Here is a 20,389-nt window from a genome sequence, read left to right on the forward strand (position 1 = left end):
TTGGTAACAGACATTACCATAAACTAGTGTCAAAGCAGTCATGTACATATTTACACCAGGTAGGTTGCTGGGTTCAGCTTACAATTATGCCTTCAAAGAAAAGATTAATCCAGTTCAACTCTACCAGTAAACCATTTGCCCAAAATGTCAGGAGTACATCACCTAAGACTAGTAAATCCCACAATTTAATAGGTTGATACAACATTTATTTAAAAAAAAAAAAAAAACACAACACAATAACACTTGAAGACATTGGCCTTTTTCTGTAGGCACAAAGTGTAAACAAATTGAAACTGAGGTAGTATTTGAAATCAGCCAAGACAACTACTTATTGTACATGTCAATGCATTTTCCCCATTTTGGGCCTACTAAACAAAACCCTGACATGGGGGGCATCACCACACTACAACGAGGTCATAAAACATGGCAGTAATGTTAAGAGCATCCAATAGGATACAAATCTGGTGCAGCATGGACCAACAAACATTCAGTAGGAACATGTAACATCTAGTAGTGCCTTGCACAGATCACATCAAATAGGCTAGTGAGGGAATAAAAGCGTGCCACTTCCAGCATAGACACAGCAAAGCTTCGTCAGAGTAGTATCAAAAAGCAGAATGTCAAAACTGCAACGATATTAAATACACAGATAAGAACTTTGGAAGGTATAAAACATCAAACTTCAGATTATTTTAAAGAATATGAGGGGATACAATTTTCACATGGGGCCGGCAAATGGTTAAAACAGATTGATAAAATATGCCAACACCTGGTCACCAAATGAGAATTCCCTGTCTAAACTTAATTGTAATAAGTTGACAATCCAGTAAATTTACCACCATGACCACTAACATTTTACCTCTTGATTATTGGCTAGACTTGTGCATGGGGCTCATAACTTTCCAGTCATCACTGTTGATGCTAGTATAGTGGTTTGCACTGACCGTGCTGTAGCCATTGGGGTACTCATGGTGGGTCACAGCTGGGGGCAGGGGCCAGATGCCCGGGGGCCTTGCAGGGGGCTGGGGGGGAGAGGATAGCTGAGGATACCCAACAGCATAGTAAGGCAGGTTATGTTGAGGACTCCTCCTTAACATGGTCTCTCGAAACTGTTGAGCAATGGTGTGGTCCTGGATCTGTGCTTGGGGTTTGCCCTGAAACTAAAACAAAACAGATAGTGATTAATATCACTAAAAGTCAAAAGCACAGCTATGCGTAGAGATGTATCGTCCTGCCTTTAAGACATTGTCCAGACTAGGGACAGGTCTCCATTGTGGATGAGCCACTAAGCCTGTTGCCACTGTTACTGACCAACAGGATGTACAAGCTAGACAGCTGGTTGCGCAATATACAATAAATGTAGTATTGCAACAAACAAAAAGTCAAATGCCTTAATTGGGTAAGGAAAATGTCTATTGGACAGGGTTACAGAGCACTCTGCAGGGTTGGCAGAAAGTGGATGTTTGTCCCCACATCTGTTTTTCAGGGGAAACATGAGTTGGGGTGAAACACTGCTCATGCATCTTTATTCACCTGCTACATTAAGTTACAGTACTACAATTATGTTCACCTGGGGGCGCTGTGGCATGTTGTGGTAGCCAGGGATGGGGTAGCCAGGTGATGCCCAGCTGTCGTCTTTCTGGTGCCTCTTCAGTTTCATCCTGCGATTCTGGAACCATGTTTTTACCTGGGGAAAAAAACATTTGGCAACAGAAACAAATACCAGCTATGATTTGACACATTTGTGAAGTGCAGATTGTTCTTAACACACTAAGTAGCCTTAACACACCTGTTTGTAAGTAAGCCCAGTCAGTCTAGCCAGGGTCTTCATCTCAGCAGGGGTGAGGTACTTCTGCATGTTAAACCTATGAGTAAGGGCATCCATTTGGCCTGTTGAGAAAGCAGTTCGAGCTTTTTGTTTGGGGATATTCTTGTCCACTTTCTCTGGGGAAGAAGGGGGCAATGACTGCAGGGTGCAGTCCTCACTCCCCATAACGTGTGGACTTCGAAACTCCTCTGGATGCGAACTGGAGACATGCTCATTGCTAATTGGGCTTCCACTGGCTGTCTCCAACTCATTTCTCACCCAGGTGGTATGGTTGGCTTGCGGATTGTACTCCTCTCGGTCGTTCACTGAACTCAAAGACTCTGAGTGAGGAAATTAGAAATGTATACTTAGTGGTATGTGAAGTCAGTTTGGATTGTCCACGCAATCTGACCAAGAGTAAACCCTTAGCGGTTCATAACAAATAACCAGTAAGATGACGTTGGATATACAAACACACATGGGCTTAGTTTGAGAGGGAGATCGTCACTTTAGCCCGAGACCCATCAAATACAGTGCAATAACTACCACCATGTCTGCGATACCGTCCGTTACAGACAAACTAGTAACCTAGAGTACAGTAGGACCCATTTACACGGATAGAGACTTACTCGGCGATTACCTAGCACAAAACAAGAACAAGCTAATGTTAGCTACATACTTGTAGCAATAATGTGGATAGTTATTTACCTGGTGAGGTATAAGTCTCTGAGTCGCTCTGGGTGTCGCTACTTAGCCGCTCGGTTTCCGTTTGCGGATCATGCGGAGCCCGGTTGTTGGAAATGAAGAGGCGGCCACTCTGGGTATGGCTGTGAGGGTCACCAAGACATAACACAGAACCCGGGTATTGGCCATTGCTCGTGCCAGCATTGTTTAGTTCGGGACTCCAGGATGGTGATTGATGCTGTGGCTGCGCTTGCGAGTAGTAGCTGGCGCTGACCCCAGAGTTGTATGTGGCCTCTGTCCAGCTGGAGAAGTTAGGATGGTTTTGCTCAGCCCCTGGTTGGTACACGAGACCATAGGTAAAAGCGTGGTAGGATGGGTTGAAGCTCACTGGTACCTTCCAGTCTGCCATATTTTTCACTAAGGTTAATAGGCCTACGTGAACAAGAAACCGTCCAAACAAATTACCACGCAGTTTCCTAAAGATGGAAAACTCCGAAACCACCCTTCCAGAACTTCAAAAACTCATTGGTGTGCTGTTTATAGGTGAATGGTGTGGGTGTGGGTCAAGGTCGCAGCCAATCAGTCTTCCATTCAGGTATCTTGGCAGTGAGGCCGCGCCCCTGGAAGGGTCCATTCATTATTTCCATCATACACACATTTTGAACTAAATAGTAATTTGTACAAGCAAAATAGTTTTGACAGAAATATGCTAAAAAGTATTTGACAGAAACAATTTAATGAATGGTTGATTTATTTTGATGCAATTTATTCCTCTTTATTGGATATCCATAAAACGATCACCATTTATATTTTAAAAGATTGAACTAGCTATTTGCAGAGTGCACACTTAACAGCTAGTCATTTATAATATCATTGCCACTGTGAGTTCCCATATTTGATTAATACGTTTGATCCTTTCTTCACCTTGAAAATACTTTATTTGATTAAATGTGGTAATGACGTTTAATGGTTAGGGTGTTGTGCTCAGCCTGCTTATCTCATATTTTAATTTAAATAGGCCCATAACGTTTTAAGACATTTTTATTGTCAACTCTTGAATTGAACCACTGGGCACACACTGGTTGAATCCACATTGTTTTCACTTCATTTCAATGAAATTACGTTTAACCAACATGGAATATATGTTGAATTAATGTCTGTGCCCAGTGGGTTATCACTATAATTGACATATCTATCAAAAATAGTGGCATAGCCTATCACTTCTATCTAGGCCTAATTTATTACACATGTCAAACATGTATATCTCTCCTTGGATCAGAATGTTAATTTCCTCACATCTCTGCCATAAAGTGTCTCTTCAGATATGTCCCATTGTTGTTCAGGTACCCTCGGGGGAGTACTAATTTTAACAGTTTTTCAACCAAGTTAACAGTTGTCTAACCAAGGATTGCATAATTCTTGAATTGTGGAGAGAGACAAAACATTTTTTAACGTTGGTGGTGGCTGTGAGTGGTATAAATATATCGATTCCTTTTACCTACAAAAATGTGTTTAGCAATGGTGGCCTAAATGGCTGTGAGTGGTAGAAATATGTGTATTAATTTAACCTCCAGAAATGGAATTAAATTCCAAAATTGCAATGGACAACAATGTAGTAAATCGCCTAAAGACTATTATTTTACTTTACACTCCCTATGTTTTTGTCCAGACAGATAACTGTCAGGGGGCAACTCATCATGTTTAGATGTGATTATCACTCCATGATTTAATCAAAAGGGATTGTAAATGTATCTTTGTTGTTTGGTTTAAAAGTGCAAATTGAAACCCCCATCTACATGTCTCTCACAGCATGTTGTTGATTATGCAGTTAGTATACCTCAAATACAAAGGTGATCACTGATTACTTTGTACTTGAGCTTTTACCCTCCTCAGATACAATTTGTGACCAATGGCTGGACATGTAAATGCCGTGTATGGTCAACCCTGGTAGCAATACTTTCACAAACTGTCTCAAGTATTACCATTCAAATGCTTGTTTGTTGTCCACCTCCTTGGCTGCATTGACATTTAAATTATACAGTTAGTGGTGAAAATATGTGATAATGTTGTGCCTATGGGACTATTAACATAGCTACTGATCTTTACCTGGGGGGGAGGAATACTGTAGCTAAGACAGTATCCTAAATGCGATTTTATTCTAAATGCTATTTGTACACTAAATGCATTTTGTATCTTTTGTAGATGCACAGAAAAATGTACATACTTGGACACGTGTATGTAGGGGCTCCTGAGTGGCGCAGCGGTCAGACACAAACACCCTGGTTCAATTCCAGGCTGTATCACAACCGGCCGTGATTGGGTGTCCCATATGGCGCGCGCAATTGGCCAAGAGTCGTCCGGGTTTGGCCAGTGTAGGCCGTCATTGTAAATAAGAATTGGTTGTTAAATAAAGGCTAAGTTTATATATATATATATATATATATTATGGCATACGTGAGTGTGTAGACTATATTCGTGGACAGTTCTTTATTCGTTTGTAAAAAAAAAATATTGTTTTGTTTTACCTCATCAATCAATGAAGGGAGAAATACGTATTATAGTACAGTATTTAACGTTTTATAAGTATAGTAGTTTATAAGTAAGTGTTCTTTGAATTAAGGTCTACATCATAATTATGTTTAGACTGTGGCACCAAATATTATTCTAGATAAACCTTTACATTAGAATTTGTGATGACAGAAAATTTTAAATTTTTAATAAGAAAATGAGTTGTCCACCTTGATGCCTGTGAAAAGAACATATGATGCCTGTGAAAACAAAAGATAGGAACAGGAAGATCAGTCAGGCAAGTTGTTTTTTCGTTAATCGAAGTCTTTAGTGTCACAGGGTGGGACGAGGTACTCCAGCTTTTGTTGCTTAAAGAAAATGCAAATTGTCACCTATACTACGATGCATGTCAATTGAGTCATTTTCAACTACAACAACGTTTTTGCAACTTCAAAACGTTCAGAATTAGTCATGCAAATAGTAGTTTGTGCTGTTCGCTCACTAACAATAACTGATCATGGTTTACCCTCCGTCCAAAAGCAGGCGCTGTACATTTGTGCAGGATGTGTTTGTGTATTTCAATGTGGTCCCTTTAACAACGCGGTTCACGTGGAACTCCTAGGGTTCTGTCCCTGGTTTTAATGTCTATGGTTCTGTCCCGCGTGGTGACTTGCTGGAACTAACCAGACTGGGAGCGACACTCAAATCTCAACCGCCGCCGATTTGGGTTTACTAAACCGGTGTAAAAAAAATAACCATAAATATTTTGATGCGCTAGTTAGCAAGGTTGCTAACTAGCTTGAGAAATTATCACATTAGTTCACTGTTTAGCCCTGTTAAGGGCCAACCTTTAGCACATCATTTTGAATAATAACGTTACCATCAGAAACACAGATTTTCGGAAGAGCCAAGATGTCTGGGGAACTAGAACAGATTCTCTTACAACTTACGCAGCCTGACAATGCGATTATTCAGCAGGTAATGATTCCTTACTGAACCTATAAATGTGGGATTTACCCTGACATGCTTTGATAACAAGCACCGGTAACTAACGTTAGCTAGCTAACTAACTAAGCTAACTGTTAATCAAAATGGACACCTGTTGCTAGCCAAATTATGTCACGTCACGAACCAGTGTGGCTAGCTGACTGTATTCAAACGCAATCTTAGTCACTTCATAAACTTGACAGTTCGCTAACGTTTAAGCTGCCTGCCTGGCTAGCTTTCTTTATTCCAGTCAGTTTTTACCATATCCAACATATTTTTCTCCCCCCTACAGGCCACCGCCCAGTTGAAGCTGGCTTTTAAAGACCCAGCCATAATCCCAGCGTTGTGTGCTGTCATGACTGGGTCCCAGAACCCACAGGTATGTAACTAGGTTACATATTAGTTAGACAAACGCCTATCATCAGTGTGCTAGATACAGTGCCTTGAGAAAGTATTCATACCCCTTGACTTATTTAACATTTTGTTGTTAAAGCCTGAATTCAAAACAGAATAGATTTTGTGAATACATTTTTTTTCACCAATCTACACACAATAACCAATAATGACAAAGTTAATTTAAACAAATAAATGTTAGCCAATGCATTGAAAATCAAATACAGAAATATCTCATTTATATAGGTATTCACACCCCTGAGTCAATACTTTGTAGAAGTACCTTTGTCAGCGATTACAGCTGTGAATCTCTTTCTGCACAAGTCTCTAAGAGCTTTCCACACCTGGAGTGTGTAACATTTGCCCATTATTCTTTAAAAAATTATTGAAGCTCTGTCAAATTGGTTGTTGATCATTGCTAGACAACCATTTTCAGATCCACCACTATGCTTGAAAATATGGAGAGTGGTATCAATGTGTTAAATTTTAGTGTGGGATGAGGTACTCTTTCGATTTGCCCCAAACATAACACTTTGTAAAAGTTATTTTATTTGTATATATTACTTTAGTGCCTTGTTGAAAATGGGATGCATATTTTGGGTTATTTTATTATGTAGAGGCTTCCTTTTCACTCTGTCAATTAGGTTAGTATTGTGGAGTAACTGCAATGTTGTTGACCCATCCTGAGTTATCTACTATCACAGTCATTAAACTCGAACTGTTTTAAAGTCACCATTTGCTTCATGGTGAAAAATCTGAGCGGGTTCCTTCCTCTCCGGCAACTGAGCTAGGAATGACGCCTGTGTCTTTGTAGTGACTGGTTGTAAGTGTAATTAATAACTCTAAAGTGTGATTCACAACTTCACCATGCTCAATAGGTGCCCTTCTTCTTTGCGAAGCATTGGAAAATCTCCCCAATCTGTGTGGTTGAATCTATGTGAAATTGTATGTGTAGGGTACAGAGATAAGGTAGTCATTGCACAAAGTGAGTCCATGCAACTTATTATGTGACTTGTTAAGCACATTTTTACTACTGAACCTATTTAGGTTTGCCATAACAAAGGGGTTGAATAATTATTTTATTTTTGAAATAATTTGTAAAAACGTATTCTACTTTGACATTATGGGGTATTGTGTGTAGGCCAGTGATGTTTTTTAAATTTAAATTTGATACATTTTAAATGAATGCTCTAACACAACAAAATGTGGAAAAAGTCTAGGGTTGTGAATACTTTCTGAAGGTATGTGTAACCCAGGGGTTTGCATGCCCTACTCGGTTGTATGTGTTCGATTTGTACGGCTTATCGCCGGCTCTCATCAGTGCATTCATTGTTTTTCTACCCTCCCTTCAGATCCGCCAGTCAGCTGCAGTGATGTTGCGGATGAGAGTAAAGAAGCATTGGAAGAAGATTAGCCTTGATCACAGAGAGAGGTTGGCTGCCCTTTGTCTAATTCCCCCACAATCAGCCATAGCCAAGTCTTTTGTATTGGACTGTTGAATGAATTCCCACTGAGCTTTATTTGGTATATGTTGCCATTGTATTTTTTTCTTATTTTTTTTCTTGCTTCTTAGTCTGAAAGCAGTGGTACTACAAGCTTTTCAGCAGGAGACAGAGTAAGTATCTTTTATCCTTTACATAAAAACAGTCACATAGCTTTTGAGGTGGAAAACTAGGCATATCCTACTAGAATATCAATGGTTTATAATACAGATTTATAGCTACAAACTATCTGACCATAACCACTAACCCGTCCAACACACCAATTGAACTTGTTCAATCTGAACTTGACAATAACCCTCCTCTGTTTCCAGACACACAGTGCGCCACTCCCTCTCACAGCTCAGTGCAGTGATGGTCAAACACGAGACTCCAGACCGCTGGCCTGCTCTATTCACACTCCTCAACCAGTCCACCAAGAGCAACAACCCAACGGACAGACAGGTATCAGCTTCTATAGACAGAACTAAAACGCAGTGATGTATTTGTTGTACATGAACAAAGAGAGGTTTTGCAGTATGTGGCTTTGATTTGAGCTGTTGATGGTTGCTCACTGATTGGTCAGAATATGCATAGATCAAAATATTTTGAATACATTCTATTTATCTTAGGTACCCTCAGCCAATCACTAAAATACCCCTGTCTCTTTCAGGTGGGTCTACTCTTGCTCAGCAAAGTGGTGGAGTCCAACCCAGAGCCCTTCAAGCCCCATTACCGCCAACTGCTGCAGCTGTTTGGCACCGTGCTGCAAGACCTGGACAACCCCACAGCTATGTACTACTGCATCCTCACCCTCACTGCTATGACTGCCTACACTGGCACAGAGGAGATGGTGAGGCCAGAATCAATCTATTTTCTGCCTTTTTGGTGTGAACAGAAATGTAGTCTACCATCATCCTTCATTGCTGTGCTGAAATGAAATGTCCTGTGTCTTTCAGAACCTCATGCGCGCCCTCATCCCAAGACTGATCATTGCGCTCAAACACCTAATCAAGGCAGACCAAGTAGGGTGTAGTTCAATATGTCAGCCCCCACTAGCACCACTGCTGTATTGCACTGATGATTGTATAAATCTTCTGGGATTACTATTAAATGGAGCTTCAAACACTATTGTCCCTTGATTGGAATGTTTCTGACCAGGGTCAGGCCAGTGATGCCATGGAGGTGTTTGATGAGCTGATGGAGAGTGAGGTGTCCATCATTGTGCCACACATTGCTGAAATTGTCCATTTCTGCTTGGAGGTAAGAACAGAGCTTCTTCTAATTATATTTGTAATGACTTTTTGCTTACATTGTGATGGGTTATCTTGTTGACAGTGAAATGTGTGTATGTTCGTCTCAGGTCAGTGCAGACACCACCCTGACTGACTCCCTGCGTGTAAAGGCTCTTTCCTGCATCGCTTTTCTCATCCGACTCAAGAGCAAGGTAAAGTCACCCAGTTATAAATGGATGCTTTAGACTATGGAGATGCACCCCGAGCACTGTGCCTTTTTATCCTTTTTGTCAGTTAAAATATGTGTAGCTTGTCAGTGATGTATTCTGTGCTCTCTGCCTCCTACAGACGGTGCTAAAGCAGAAGCTGCTGAATCCCATCCTGCAGACAGTGTTCCCTGTGCTGAGTGCAGCGCCCCCACCTGGGGAGGAGGACCCAGAGGATGAGGAGAATGGCGACGAGGGCGACACCGACAACGAGAGTCCTAAACACTTTGCTGCTCAGGTCAACTTCCCTTAAGAAATAACCACATACAAAGAACAGAAGGGGTGTATATATATATTTTTGTGCCTAAAATATAATCTCTTTTCGACTGCAGGTTATTGACACCATGGCTCTTCACATGCCCCCAGAGAAACTATTCCAGCAGCTGGTTAGTAAACACACTCACTTGCTTTATATGAATGCTATAATTTGCCTTTCAGTCAGACACTTCATGATATCTCTGTGCTGCAGCAGTATGTAGCCATCATTGTATTAGTAGCTGCATTGTTTATAACTTGCAGTCATACTCAGTTGTACACAAATTTCCATGCATAGAAGTACAAATAGTTTTATTATGTATGCATGTCTGACCCATGGCATGTCCATCAGATGCCCCTGACCCAGGTGTGCCTGGCCAGTGAGAACCCCTATGAGAGGAAGGCAGGCTTGATGTGTATGGCAGTGCTGGCTGAGGGCTGTGCCGACCACATACGGACCAAGTGAGTCGATGCTGCTTTCTCTTATTCAGTGGCTCCCTGTCCAAAAAACAGTTGATTTAATTTGTTACATTTGTCAATATCCAGTCCTTTAGTGTGTTTTGGATCTGAAATAATCCAGAGCAATGTTTTTCTGTCTTATTTTCTCTCATTCAAATGGAACTATTGTCTTTTTCCTGCTAATCCCACTGTCCGTCTGTTCCTCTGTGTGTCAGGTTGCTGTCCTCCATGCTGCAGACGGTGTGCCAGAGTCTGTCAGACAATAACCAGGTAGTCCGCAGCGCCGGCCTCTTTGCCCTGGGACAGTTCTCAGAGCACCTGCAGCCCGAGGTCAGTAAGTACTGTGCCGAGCTGATGCCACTTTTGCTGGGCTACATGTCGGCTTTGAACCAGGCCAAGATCGGACACATCACCAAGGCCTTCTACGCCCTGGAGAACTTCATGGAAAACCTGGGTGAGGATCCTCCCATACACCTTTATCCTGATCCATACTCAACTGTCTTGCTATTATTTGGGGCGGCAGCGTAGCCTAGTGGTTAGAGCGTTGGACTAGTAACCGAAAGGTAGCAAGATTGAATCCCCGAGCTGACAAGTTACAAATCTGTCGTTCTGCCCCGTTAACAAAGCAGTTAACCCACTGTTCCTAGGCCGTCATTGAAAATAAGTATTTGTTCTTAACTGACTTGCCTAGTTAAATAAAGGTAAAAAAATAAATAAAAATTGGTCCCAGATCTGGGTTCAGAAACATGTGTATTTGTTATTTAAAAAACTTTTTCTGTGAATTTGAGTGTTTTGAAATACACAGCTTTTATTTTAGTTTTTGAATTACTATTTTTATTTTTTTTGCAATTGTGTTAAAGTATTTTCCAATACGTATTTCAAACACTATTTTTGTATTTCAAATGAGTATATTTGGGTTTTTTCAAATACTTGGAAGTGTATTTCCAAATGCATTCCAATATTCAACCCAAGTATGTTTGGTTCTATTCTATACTAATTGGAGGATGCCAAAATGCTAAGCTGTTGTAAACAAATGTTGAGCCTCTGGCTCTCTAGTCTCGTCCCTAGACTACTTTTAAGGTACTGATAATGCGACATTTGAACATGTCATTTGGGGGAAATAATATTTTTAACCCCCTCTGTTCTGATGTTTTCATGAACTGTTCCATCCTCTATCAGGTTCGGAGATTGAGCCCTACCTGCCCACCCTGATGGAGACCATGTTGTCTGCCCTCAGCAATGCAGAGAACCTGAAGCTAAAAGAGCTGGCTGTTAGTGCCATAGGAGCTATAGGTAACACTGCAAAAGTCCATTTAGGATTGAGCCTTTCAATAGCGCATGTTACAGCTCAATAATTTAGAATGGCTTCCGCTTGAGTCTTCCTTCATCCACATTTATCTGAAAGGACTGCTAAAGTCAAAAGTAGTCCCAGTTGCTTTGAAAACATCTTTCAGGTCAGGGCAGATGGAAAGGACACAAGGAGAGGAGGACACTTGAGACTATTGAGATGCATCAAGTGTCTATTTTAGACATTTTAAAAGACTGGAATGTGTATCACTGTAACTGTATTAACCTTTCACCCCTTCTCTTCCTTTCAGCCAATGCAGCCAAAGAGAAGCTAGTTCCTTACTTCCCACCTGTTATTGAGAGCCTGAAGGGCTTCCTCACTGACACAAGGGATGAGATGAGGGCTCTGCAAACACAGGCTCTAGGTAGGCTAACTATCTCTAAGCCTTAGTCAGTTTGATGTGGTCATCCAGCAGACACTTATAGTCCATGCTATTGACAGATTAGAGCTGATCTGTCTTGCGTCATAGATATTATTTTAACCCGAGTCACGTCTAGATGACGAATGGGGTTTCCTTTGTTCTGTCAGATACTCTGTCAGTGCTGGCCCGCACCATAGGCAAGGATGTGTTCAGCCCCCTGGCTGCAGAGTGTGTTCAGCTGGGACTCAACCTCACCAACGCCATCGACGACCCCGACCTGCGGCGCTGCACGTATGTAGTGTGTCTGAGATGCTCCCACTCTAATAGAAGTCCTGCCAGCCTGTTGGGTTTGGCGTTCAGAGTGCATGACTGTTTTCTGACTTTCTGATGACTTTGTATTGAACCCATGTGCTTCTCCTCCCCCCTCGATCCTTCTCTGTCTCTTTCTGTGTACAGGTACAGCCTGTTCTCGGCTGTGTCCACAGTGAGTCCAGACTGTCTGAGCCCCCACCTCACAGCTATCACCACCATCATGCTGTTGTCCCTCAAGTCCACAGAGGGAGTTACGGTCAGTCTGACAGACACTGTGCTGTAACTCCTATTCACACTCTATTCTCTTACACCATTGAGAAATTGCTAAAAATATAGTTTACATAGTTTTAAAAAATCAAATCCTTAGGCTCACCTTGAGGAGGACAAGACTTTTGTCCTGCTGGACGACGACGATGATGATGATGACGCCGAGGGAGATGCCATTTTGGATGACGAGGGGGCCGACACCGTGGACCCAGACACAGCCGGGTACGTTTCTCATCTGTTTCTTTCATTTTATGACCTTTGATGTGTTTTTTTTGTGGGGCAGGAGTAAAGACACAATGAAACCTTCAAAGCAGCTGACAAAACTAGTCAATTGAAACAAATGGAAGCCATTTTGTTTGTCAGGCTTGTGCCTAAAGAACTAGATGGAGGGGATTCCCTTTGTGCTCTCTCCATTCCCCAGGTTCAGTGTGGAAAACGCCTACATTGACGAGAAGGAGGACGCCTGTGATGCTCTGGGAGAGATTGCCTTCAACACCGGGTAAAGACTCGAGCAAAGAGTTATTTTGAGTGTTGCATGTCACAGACCATCTGGGTTCTATGTTCATTCTGCGTTGCATGGTATCAGCAGCTAGCCACTACTCCGGTTGACCCCTCTGTGCCTAGAGTCCTTGTAAATCTGTCGATACAATCATCTCACTTTGCAGCAACTTTTCCTCATTAAACTTCCACTGTCTTCCAGTAAGCAAAAGTGAAATGTGTTGTCCCTGATGTCTCCTTATCCTTTTCACCCCTTCAGTGCCACCTTCCAGCCCTTCCTGGAGTCCAGCTTTCAGCAGGTCTATGAGCTGCGTGATGTAAGTACTGTAGCACAGCTCATCCATCCTCTTCTCCCTTTGTGTCATGGGTAGTTTGTATGTTGGTCAGCGTTGACTCTCTCTGACCATGCGTTCCGTCCTCCCCTCAGTTCCCCCACGAGGATGTACGCAGGGCTGCCTTCGGGGCCATGGGCCAGTTCTGCCGAGCTCAACATAAAGTGTGGCAGGAGAATCCCACTGAGGCCAACCACCAGGGTAACTCACTCAACCGCTACCTCATCAGAGCTTTGGCTCTTTGAATTTCTGAGGCATCTTATGTGCTGCTATTATAGAGTTTTTCAAAGAGAATTATTAAATGTATCAAATGAGATAATAGTTAAGACATTCATTCTGGGAATTAGTCAGGCTTGTCTAAAAAAAATAATACAATTAAGCTTCCTTCCATCCGTCCCTCAGCCATGCAGAAGCTGCTGGGGGTGGTGCTTCCCAGCTTCTTGGAGGCGGTGCGCGGTGAGCGTGAGCGCCAGGTGGTGATGGGTGTGCTGGAGGCCATGAATGCCGTGCTGAAGGCCTGCCAGGGGGAAGCACTGCAGAGCCCCGGGCGCCTGCAGGAGATCAGTCAGGCCATCCGAGATGTGCTCAAGAAGAGGGTGAGCTGACAAACCAAGCCTGAGTGCTCTTCACAGACAGGATTTTCCCCATTTATTAATTTAGGATATCTGATATTAGGATATGTGTTTGTGTGGACGTAGCTCTTTCCACTCACAGCCCCAGTCATCCCATATACGGGTTGAAAATGCCCTATTTTGTCATTGATCAGCGCCTAAATTGGAATCCAGTGGCTATACAGTAACATGCTATACATGACGTCAGCACTGCATGCGACAAGATACCCCATCCCTTCTGCTAATTGGGATACTTTTGCACATTTGTTGTCTGAGTGAGGGAAATGCTGTAAATTGAGAGGAGTCGGTGTTCTGACAAATGAAATGTTGAGGATTATAATAAATATCGCTTCAATGTCATACAAGCAAACCATACACCTATGAGTCCAAATGTGCAGGTCATATTTCCATATTTGAAAATTGAATTTACATGATCAACATTTACGATGGCTATGTTTGATCCACAGTTACAAGGATGACATGCGTTATACACTGGGTTGTCCTGAACACGATGAGCCTATGTTTGTCGTATTGTGAAGAACATTTGCAGTGGAACATGTACTTGAATGCACTCATGAGTCCGATCTGTTTGTCTGAAGTGCCTTTTGTAAGCCTAACACTGTAAGATCACGTTGTATAACTTAGCTAGTCATGTTGGCAATAGAATAAGCTTTAAAATTATGCCAACCTGATCCAGATAGCGATTTATAATTAAATGTTTTTGGATTGCATACAGGGCCTAAAATGTACTATTTAAAAATCTACAAGCCACTAAGATTTTTTACTAGCCAAAATAATTCAATAATTCAAGTCATAAGTGCTTTGAACTGACTAATGAACTGTGCACAGTTGGAGACACCAGTTAGACCTCTCATTCAAACCCTGGGAATAGTTTTTTTTCTATCTTGCACCTACTCCAAAATGTCAATGAATATTCTTATGTTACTGAATGTATCAGGAGTATTTTTAGACTTTGTTATTGACAAATGCTCAGCGTACAGTAAATGTAAAATGCACATAAAATCAAACGTGTCATGTTTACATTGACTTGTCAGGTGAACTGTTGTGTCCTCACTTTTTGTTATGATCATTTCCCCATAATTTATTAGACCAAGTGTTCTCTTTCAATTGCTACCACGGTCATGCATAGGCTTTTTACAGTTCTTCTGTTAAAACATTTCAATTTGGCTCTATCCATATAGGCCAGTTCCCACAAATGTAAGGGGTTAAAGGGCATCGTAGCATAATAGGAGAAGAATGTGATAATCCTTTGACCCTCCCCTTACCCTGTGTCTACAGACTGTCTGTCAGGACGGAGGAGGAGATGAGGCAGATGATGACGAACAGCAGGTGGGGTTTCCTCTCTTTTTCGTCACACTCCAGCACTGGCAGGATCGGATGTACTTCCAAGTGTATGGTGCAAATGATATGACCATGTTGTGTGTTCTAGGCGGAGTATGATGCCATGCTCCAGGAGTTTGCAGGTGAGGGGATTCCTCTGCTGGCCTCCGCCGTACCAGCGGACACCTTCCAGCCCCATCTCAACGAGCTGCTGCCCCTCATCATGAACAAGGCTGTGAGTCAACCTACCACTAGACCGTTAGCATTGGGTTCAAATAACCCAAGTAATTTACTCCAGTTGACAATTTATCAATATAGAAATTAATAGACCTAATTCCTAATTCATTTTCTGTTCAAATTCAAAAAAAAATTTAAACTAAATTTGTTTTTATTTTGTAAAATATGTCAGCGTTAAGTACAGAGGCATACTGAAGGATAAACCTTTAGTTTGATGTGTATTGAATGAGGATGGATTTGTTCCTCAGAAATCATCGTGCACGGTGGCTGACCGTTCCTTCTCCGTGGGCACGCTTGGAGAGATCCTGCAATCCCTGGTCAGTGTGTCCGGGGGAAGAGCCTGTGCTGGTAAACTGTCCAATCGGCTGCTGCCTGTGCTGGTTGCCGGGGTGAGAGACAGTGATAGCGAGGTTCGCAACAACAGCGTGTTTGGACTGGGAGCTCTGGCCCAGGCTGCTGGACCACTCGTCGCTCAGTATCCCTTTCAATAATGTGTCTCTTCTCTCTGTTTGTGTGTGTTTTTCTATGTGGGTGTATGTGATTGTGTTTGAGCATTGTTAAAGACATGCTGCGGTACTTTGGCAACTAAGAACTACTGGCTAAAACATATACAAACGTAACGGAGAATCTCTTTTAACTCAATGATATAGTTCACATGAGTAGCTAGGTACATTGACCAGCACTGACCATATGATTTAGATTCTATTACTGTAGTACTGGCCTGTCCAGCAGCCATGGGTGTTTTCTTCAACTCCTGTCCCTCCCAGAGACTACCCCATGATGCTGTCCCTCTTCTCCAACCTGCTGTCCAAAGAACAGGACAGGAGGGTGATTGACAATCTGTGCGCTGCACTCTGCAGGATGATCATGAGCCACATGGAGGGTGTCCCTCTGGAACAGGTACTGTCTGCATTTTCATGCATGGGATTTTATGCCGGGCCAATGCCTAACACAAGGTGTTTGTAATGACTGGAAGATTTGGGTGGAACTTTTGAGTTGCTTTGAGAATATCTGTGACCTGTGTCTACGGCCTTGTCTCCAATTCTTCAATGTCCCAAATGCTGTATATTAGATTTACAATGTGAGTTTGCCACAGGCTTATTGACGTACACCGCCACACGAGTTGAAGAGTTGAGTGTCCTCAGTGATGCCGACATGGATAACTCTTATCTCTCTGTCCTAGGTGTTCCCTGCCCTCCTGGCCTGCCTCCCTCTGAAGGAGGACATGGAGGAGAATAAGACTGTGTACAGCTGCCTGGCCATGCTCTACTCACAGAACCCTGCAATGGTATGTTCCCACTCATTTATTTAGCCTGTTTGGCTTTCTTAAACTGATCACATCATATGATACTTTATTGTCCGTTTCCATGGAAAAACGCACAGATCTAGAATTGAACTCTGAAGGTGTAATTCCACAATGTTGGCTAGTAATAAGTGTTGTCTCCTTAGGTGGTGAGTCAAATTAAGCCAATAGTATCTGCTTCCAGCCACGTCCTGGGAACGAAGGACCTTGATCCAGGTAAGAGAACTTTAAATCGTGACAGGTTTCCTTTCTTCTTCGTATACCTAAGTTGTCGTATGTAGATATAAAACGTTATGACAATGTTGGTCATCCAGAAACCCAGAACACCCTGGTCATGCTGCTCCGAGACGTCGCTCAGCGCCACTCCCAGAAATTTGAGGGTGCCGTGAGGTCACTTCCTGCCGAGCAAAAGATGAAGCTGACTGCGGCCGTCAGCCAATCATAACACACCACACCAAGCAACTATTTCATTCTCCAGTGAAAGCCAGTGAAATGTATTTTTTATTTTTTACTAGATGAAAAATGGGACAGTAGTTGGGTCATTCAAATTTGCTAAACTCCGGCACTTGAACCATTCTACTATTGGTAGTATTATAATTTTTCAGAGGTTGTACCCAGTATTAACTTTTTTATTTATATTGCCTGTTTTTATTATTTTAATGATTTCATTTTGTGTGCGTCACCTGTGTGTTTTTTTTGTTGTCACTTGTTACCCTTGTTGTACCTGAGAGCCTCTTATCTATTTGCTGCTGTCCCCCTTTTGCCACAAATTTGATTAACTTCTGGCTTGGGCTAGTATTGAGTATGAAGCAATGAACTGAACTCATGATAAATGCCTTTTTTGCAGACTTGTCAGTGTCATGCAGTGTTCTTTGCCTTTCCCCTCACTCATCGTACGATCCCCCCCCTTTCCGGTTCCATTGTTTCTCTCTCAGCTGTCCCTTATTCAGAGAGCTCCCCATCGTGCTTAGTAAGGTGGTTTTGTGAATCGGGGCAAATCGGCCACAATGCACTCATCTGAACTCCAGTGTGGTGTGTGTTGCATAGTATCTCCAGTTCTTTCTTTATTCCCAAACTACAGGATTTTATATTTACTCATTATGAAAAGGCTTTTTTTTCACATCTGACACAATTGGCATCGTATGCTTTCTGGCAGATACACTCAACACACTTGCTTAACAGCTTCTGCTGGATTCAGCAATCAAATCTTCTAACAGATCTTCCCATTTATAATATTATTTCATTCTATCAACAGTTCTTTCAGCCCACAATCAGTAACTACTAGTTACATCACCTACTCAAATCCATCTGGCATGTGCATATTACCGGCAATAGCTGGACAAACTTAAGTCTATAGAGTCTACATAGAGGCACTCCAGTCTACTTTTCACCTCTTAACACCTCATTTACTTAACAAAAGGCACATCTCAATAGGTGGTCCAGATAAGTCATGACATAACACAAGTGTGTGGGGGTGGGGGGCTGGCCCTTTCCTCTTGTTCTCTATTGTTGCTCAAGCAAGGGGGAGGCCGGAGAAGAAACTACTTCCCATCAAACTTCCTTGAAGTTTGCAGTTGTCTAAAAACAACTATTTTGCTCAAAACATTTTTTTTACCCATTAGTGTGTGTACTTTACTGTATTTATACTTGGGATATCACTTTAACAGTAAACGTTAAATCACTGGAGGATGTCTGATTTCAACATCCAAGTGACTGATCCATGTTTAATTGCACTGTTGCTTTTGCCGGCGATTTATCACAAGTGTTCCCTCACCTTCATACTTGAGTAAAAGTAGATACCTTAATAGGAAATTACTCAAAAGTGAATGTCACCCAGTAAAATACTACTAAGTATAAAAGTATTTGGTTTTAAATATACTTAAGTATCAACAGTAAAAGTATAAATAATTTCAAATTGCTTATATTAAGCGAACCAGACCGCAAAATTATATTTAAATTCACGGATTGCCCACTACAACACAATTTTAAAATTAAGCATTTGTGTTTAATTAGTCCACCAGGTCAGAGACAGTAGGGATGCCCATGGATGTTCTCTTTAAGTGTGAATTGGGCCATTTTCTCATCCTGCTAAACATTCAAAATGTATGGAGTAAAAGTACATTTTCTATAGGAATGTAGTGAAGTATGTTGTCAAAAATATGAATAGTTAAGTACAGATAACCTTCCAAAAACGACTTAAGTAATACTTGAAAGTACTTTATGAATCACCTGTATCGGTCAGTGTTTCAAGGTGAATGTATTGTAGGTCAAAGCTTGCAACAAAATACAAAGACTGCACTTAAAGAATGTTCAAAATGATTTCCCTGGTGTGTGTGAACACCTAGCGATCCTCTTTACATACCAAATTGACAAGCTTAAGAGCTAACTCTTTCTTTAGGGTCAAAAGGGCATGTTACCACACATCTCAAAATGCCCTTTTCTTTTTTAAACATAGTTAATTTGTTATATATGCAGTGACTTTGGCTGACCGCTTGTAAATATTTTGACCCTAACTGATTGTTCCGATCAGCTTGTCTCAATGCCTCCCCATCTCTCTGCCAGTGAGTCTGGATCGATTAATATTGGCAGTGTGGTGTCACATTGTAAGCATGAAAAAAAGCGTTAAACTGTTCCCCCTGATAATTCTTATATGCATGTGTGTTCTGTCCCCATTACAGCGATGGGGACTAACACCCATGCGACATACCAGGGTTTCACAAGAAACCTATCCCCTAGTTACAACAACCCAACAGATGGACATAATTGTTTTCCAATGTCAGGGAATTTCAGTGCCCTGCCTTCTGAAGTGACAATGGCAGAGTTGATCATTGATGTTGTGGGTACTGGTCAGTGGGTATGTTGCACAGTGCAGTGACAGCTACCTTTGGCCTTAGCAGGAAGAGATGGGGATATCTAGTCAGTTGTACAACGGAATGCATTTAACCCAACACCTTTGAATATGTAAAGTAAATGGTAAATTATCTAAAAAAAAAAACATTTGTAAAATAAAGGTACCAATAATTATCTTGGTTAAGGGTTTACACGGGTAATGTCAGTTTCCTTAGTTCAGAGCTAGAACATGAAACATATCTGGCCCAGCAGCCATGCCTTCGCTCCCCAAACATGGACACTCCGTCATGCCTATTCTGGTCTGGTCTGCATTCAGCAGAGAAACAGGCTGAGGTCACCATTAACCCATATACCACAGCATTGACCTCTGCCTCTTTTGCATATTGCAACCTGAGGCTACAGACTTGTGCTGTGTGATACAGGCTGCACAACTCCCTCTCCTTCTAACCAACAGTTAATTGTATTGAGTAATTCAGCCATGAGATCAGATATGATTATGCCAGCTAGGCACAATGACTTCAATCCAGGAGAGAGCGATGAGGTCATAGTCCAGAGTAAACCTCTGCTGGGGAGTTGGTGACCGACTTGTTCATGATCCTCTACTGCCCCCTGCAGCCTATTCCTCAAAAATGCATCAGTGTAGCAAACTACAAGGCTATCCCACTGTAATATCATTGATTGACCACAAATTTAAAGGGATAGTTCATCCCCAAATCAAAGTTAGTCAGATGTTTTCATATCTCAGATGTGGTCTTAAATTGAGTCCATGTTGGACAACACTATCTATTGAGTAGATCCCAAATGACGGAGATAATGGCACCATTTTAACTTGATAGAATTACATTTGAGGCTTATTA

At 41.9% G+C, this 20,389-nt stretch overlaps 2 protein-coding genes across 2 annotated transcripts; one reads left to right on the forward strand and one right to left on the reverse strand.

The window, feature by feature from the left end:
- Positions 1-189: 189 nt before the first annotated feature.
- Positions 190-3,167, reverse strand: LOC112227810 (homeobox protein DLX-3-like). The gene is made up of 4 exons (XM_024392721.2): positions 2,516-3,167; positions 1,790-2,148; positions 1,571-1,687; positions 190-1,160 (listed from the first exon to the last, which is right to left on the reverse strand). Exons 1-4 carry the CDS (start codon positions 2,898-2,900, stop codon positions 867-869), a joined length of 1,155 nt encoding a protein of 384 aa, XP_024248489.1. The 5' UTR covers positions 2,901-3,167; the 3' UTR covers positions 190-866.
- A 2,467-nt stretch (positions 3,168-5,634) lies between these two features.
- Positions 5,635-17,530, forward strand: ipo4 (importin 4). The gene is made up of 29 exons (XM_024392716.2): positions 5,635-5,977; positions 6,279-6,365; positions 7,732-7,811; positions 7,953-7,994; positions 8,193-8,322; positions 8,531-8,710; positions 8,817-8,882; positions 9,019-9,120; positions 9,221-9,304; positions 9,441-9,596; positions 9,691-9,744; positions 9,966-10,075; positions 10,288-10,526; positions 11,252-11,365; positions 11,671-11,784; positions 11,949-12,072; positions 12,238-12,349; positions 12,461-12,582; positions 12,782-12,859; positions 13,118-13,175; positions 13,286-13,391; positions 13,593-13,786; positions 15,101-15,151; positions 15,252-15,377; positions 15,628-15,854; positions 16,147-16,279; positions 16,563-16,667; positions 16,829-16,898; positions 16,997-17,530. Exons 1-29 carry the CDS (start codon positions 5,912-5,914, stop codon positions 17,125-17,127), a joined length of 3,261 nt encoding a protein of 1,086 aa, XP_024248484.2. The 5' UTR covers positions 5,635-5,911; the 3' UTR covers positions 17,128-17,530.
- The last annotated feature ends 2,859 nt before the right edge of the window (positions 17,531-20,389 follow it).

The sequence above is a fragment of the Oncorhynchus tshawytscha genome, linkage group LG29 (assembly GCF_018296145.1).
Source record: "Oncorhynchus tshawytscha isolate Ot180627B linkage group LG29, Otsh_v2.0, whole genome shotgun sequence".
In the NCBI taxonomy this organism is placed as follows: domain Eukaryota; kingdom Metazoa; phylum Chordata; class Actinopteri; order Salmoniformes; family Salmonidae; genus Oncorhynchus; species Oncorhynchus tshawytscha.

Coding starts and splice junctions, on each gene's coding strand:
- ipo4 (XM_024392716.2), top strand. CDS start 5,912: ATGTCTGGGGAACTAGAACAGATTCTCTTACAACTTACGCAGCCTGAC. Junction 9,745..9,965: donor AGAAACTATTCCAGCAGCTG/GTTAGTAAACAC, acceptor CATGTCCATCAG/ATGCCCCTGACCCAGGTGTG. Junction 13,392..13,592: donor CACTGAGGCCAACCACCAGG/GTAACTCACTCA, acceptor TCCGTCCCTCAG/CCATGCAGAAGCTGCTGGGG.
- LOC112227810 (XM_024392721.2), bottom strand. CDS start 2,900: ATGGCAGACTGGAAGGTACCAGTGAGCTTCAACCCATCCTACCACGCT. Junction 2,149..2,515: donor AGAGACTTATACCTCACCAG/GTAAATAACTAT, acceptor TTCCTCACTCAG/AGTCTTTGAGTTCAGTGAAC. Junction 1,688..1,789: donor CTGGGCTTACTTACAAACAG/GTGTGTTAAGGC, acceptor TTTTTTCCCCAG/GTAAAAACATGGTTCCAGAA.